Source organism: Dacryopinax primogenitus, assembly GCF_000292625.1.
Source record: "Dacryopinax primogenitus strain DJM-731 SS1 chromosome Unknown DACRYscaffold_3, whole genome shotgun sequence".
In the NCBI taxonomy this organism is placed as follows: domain Eukaryota; kingdom Fungi; phylum Basidiomycota; class Dacrymycetes; order Dacrymycetales; family Dacrymycetaceae; genus Dacryopinax; species Dacryopinax primogenitus.
This window is the reverse complement of record NW_024467200.1, coordinates 1,194,890-1,198,615: the sequence shown is the minus strand read 5'-3', so window position 1 is coordinate 1,198,615 and position 3,726 is coordinate 1,194,890. Positions and strand designations below refer to the sequence as shown.

The 3,726-nt window shown below is 48.0% G+C and overlaps 1 protein-coding gene across 1 annotated transcript; it reads right to left on the bottom strand.

Annotated features, from left to right (window-relative positions):
• Window positions 1–24: 24 nt before the first annotated feature.
• On the bottom strand, window positions 25–441 carry DACRYDRAFT_104840 (uncharacterized protein; the record flags this gene model as incomplete). The annotated part of the gene is made up of 2 exons (XM_040767989.1): window positions 25–150; window positions 202–441. Coding segments are annotated over 2 exons (366 nt in total), but the record flags the coding sequence as incomplete, so codon positions are not given.
• Window positions 442–3,726: the final 3,285 nt, after the last annotated feature.

The window sequence follows — 3,726 nt, the reverse complement described above, 5'->3', positions numbered from 1 at the left end:
GAAGCACATGCGGGAGATGCACACGGTGTGCAGGATCGCGTTAGGAGGGAAGAGAGCAGCAGGCAGCGGCGCGGGAGGGGTGAGGACTTGCTCCGGAGAGCCGGATTGGCGTATTTTGGGGTAGGAGACGAAGTATGATACGACGCATAGCTGCTCCATCAGTCGTCAGGCGGTAGTTCCTGCTCAGGAAGGGGCGCTAACCCATTTATGATCCCAGCCTCCTATTGTGCTCCTGATCTCATACCTTCCCATAATCGGGATCTCCTTTATGAAGGAATAGTCGGCAGCCCCCATAGGGCAGGTTCCCTTATACGAGGAAAACCAGGTCAGGAAGAAATCCGCGCCAAACTGCATGCGCATTATATCGAGCGTCTTGGCATAACTGCTATTGCTCATGTGCCCGAACATGTCGCAGTCGTCGGGGGTTGCGAGTCCTTGCATTACATGAAGGCAGGAGAAGGGAGAGACGCCGATTGGATTGTTTGCTTCGAGAAACTTTTGGCGATTCCATGACAGGAAGCGACGGCAGTACCAGAGAAAGTCAGAATCGAACAAGACTCGGACTGTGGGGGGAGAGGGCGTAAGTGGCGGTGGAAAGCAAAGGAATGGTTGTACTGTGCCACATGAGTGGGAAGGAACGGATGTTGACCGCGAGCAGGAGGATGAAGAAGTACTTGAGTACTGTCCCCAGCGAGGGCAGGAGGTCCAGCATCGTCATTATTTTCGTTAATCGTCCAGAGACCGTACTAGTGGATAAGTGGAAAGCGCGACCAAGCGGAGCAAATGACTCCAGTTATATATATGTACACCCCCGGGTATGGGTGGTATATTCCGATATTTATGCCGGCTAGAGGATATACCCATCACTGTATTGTTCACCGCCAGGATGACAAAGAGATCAGTATCCGCTTAATTCAGATCAGGGACGACCGACTAGGCAGGATATAGACATAGGCAATAATTGGGAGGGAATTGAGTGCGCGTATTGGTCTAACTGAGTGAGTGAAACCGCGCAGGCTACCCGCGTTTTGGCCCAATATTAATTTATTGGGTCAAAACCGGTGAAGAAGCACCTTTTTGCGTCCGCTCAGTCAATCACAAGTTTCAAATCGTGCTCCGGCTTGAAAAGTCAAGAAAGGTTGATTATTTAAACCTCCTTTCTTAACCCAAGAAAGGGAGGTGCAAAACGTGGTGAGTTGGGAGGGAATTGAGTGTGTGTATTTGACTGACAGAGTGAGTGCAGTTCGACTGTGATATGCATGCATATGATATCTCCGACCAACTTCGCCCCTGACAAACGAGCCAATATTAGGAATGTTCCTTGCTAGCAAATGATATCTTTTTTTTTTAAAAAAAAAAGAAGTGATCTTGCATGTAGTTTACCGAGAGATCCGCAATGTCTCGAGTGGACGTTTAGTTGTCAAACATGCTCTGATACCAAAAGAAGGAACCCTGTGGCAGTGCAGTGTATGCTTCTGACTCGGATATACTAGACTGTATATCATAACTCCGTCCTAGCCGGATACCGGCGGACGCTTCTTCATCGGTACCAATCCTATATAGTGAAGCAAATGGCAAGAAGCCGGGGGAAAAGCCACGCGCGAAGAGCACGTGGTTCGCGTGGCACCAAGGAAGTAAATCCGGACCCTAAGTCCAAAACTGGAAGTGGAACTAAATCTGCTTCCACTGCGGGAGTGCGGGGTCCCTAGGAGGCTGAGGGTTACTTAACCCTGGCCCTTTTTAAACCCTACCTCTAACCCATATCCCCAAATATTCAACATATAATATATTAAATACATGCATGCAAGATATAGCACACATGATGTATATTAACTACAGAGCTACATAGACTGAGAAAAGACTTATAACCCAAATAGATACTCTACCCTGGACCTTTACTATATAAAGCACTCACAGAAACAGGACAAAGGACATGGGACACAGGACACAGGACACAGGACACAGGACACAGGACACAGGACACAGGACACAGGACACAGGACACAGGACACAGTGATCTGACCCAAAAGGTGTCCAAAATATAAGGGGTCCAAATAAGTCAGTCCGATGGGTGGTGTGTGAGAACTTGCTAGGGAAAGAGGGGAGAGAAGGGGAAAGTTGGTAGAAACACTGGAGTCAGCCTGTAGCTGAGCTATCAAAAGTTGGTTCACAATAATCGGAGCTCAGTGTCCATCAAGTCAAGTCACAATAAGTCAAGTCAAGTACATCAAGTCAAGTCTGCCAATATATGAATAATCAGATCCATATAACTCTAATGGAAAAGGGGGGCAGAATAAGTGTCAGGGCACACAGCCAGATATCAAAAGTATCCTCATATCAGGAGCCCGATAAAAGCAAGAAGCAGCAAGGAGAGCACAAAAGCTCAAATTGTGGTCAACAGTAGGGCCAATGTATCAAATCAGCCCAAAATGCCTTTAGTCACAAGAGAGGTGTAGTGGAGTCATGAACAGTCTGAGGGGGTTGAAGTCTAGGTTTGAACACCAATCAGAGAGTCAAAGAGGTTTGGTGAGAGTTCAATCTAGGTTTGTCACTATCTGACAGTGGAATTCCTGAGAGATCAGCTCTAAGGGGCATAAGGCTCCTAGAGCTGGTATATATACATGTAGGAAAACAGAAGTATAATGGAATCAAAAGAGTAGCTGTGGGACTGTACAGTTTACCATTGTTTAGGGTGGTGCTTCAAAGAGGTCGAGTGGTTTTGCTTCAGGGTCGGTGGCTTTGGGCTATACTGAGGCTGAAGTAAGCCTTTTGGTGTTGATTGTATCAAATTTGCACTGAAACTGGGCAAACCCTGACAATAAGCTAGATACAGGAGTTTCTGGAAACTACTTATACTAGCTACTCTAGGCTGTGCTTAATACTAATCCAGTCTCTGGATACCTCACCAAGGCAGGCATTGGCATGCCAAATATCCATGTGGTCAATCCCATTGCAGAGGAAACCCATACTTGTCATGCCAAATATCTGGAGGGCTGAGGCTCATTGCTGGGGTGTGTTGTCCATGTGGCAAGGGTCTGTAGTGCTGCATAACAGTCTCTAAGGGCCCAAAATAACTGTGGGAATACCAGCCTGACACACCCCACCAGAGGTGGGGTTGTTCAACAGGACATGGGACATGGGAAACAGGAGATGGGACATGGGAGATGGGACATGGGAGATGGGACATGGGAGATGGGACATGGGAGATGGGACATGGGACATGGGACATGGGAGATGGGACATGGGAGATGGGAGATGGGACATGGGACATGGGACATGGGACATGGGAGATGGGAGATGGGAGATGGGAGATGGGAGATGGGAGATGGGAGATGGGAGAGAGGAGAGAGGAGAGAGGAGAACAGATTTGGGCTAGACTGACCCTGTGTCAGGGCACCAGCTCATTGGTTGGTCAAGAGAAATGACTAAGCCTTTATGACATGGAAGTAGCTGGTATACCTTGGCATGTGCTGGAACCTGCTGGAAGGATTGGATGGTCAGGTGACCTGCTGTGCATGGCTGTGCATGACCTCATATGACCTCATCCTTGGTCATATGACCTGATCACCTGACTAGGCTGAGTAAGCAAGATGTTCTAGCAGGTTCCACCACAGAGGTATAAATATAAGGCCTACTCTGCCTGGGACTGTCTCTTCAGACTTGGTCTCTTAGGATCATCCACAGATACCTATACTGTAGATAGGTCTTAGTCATCAGGTCTACTCC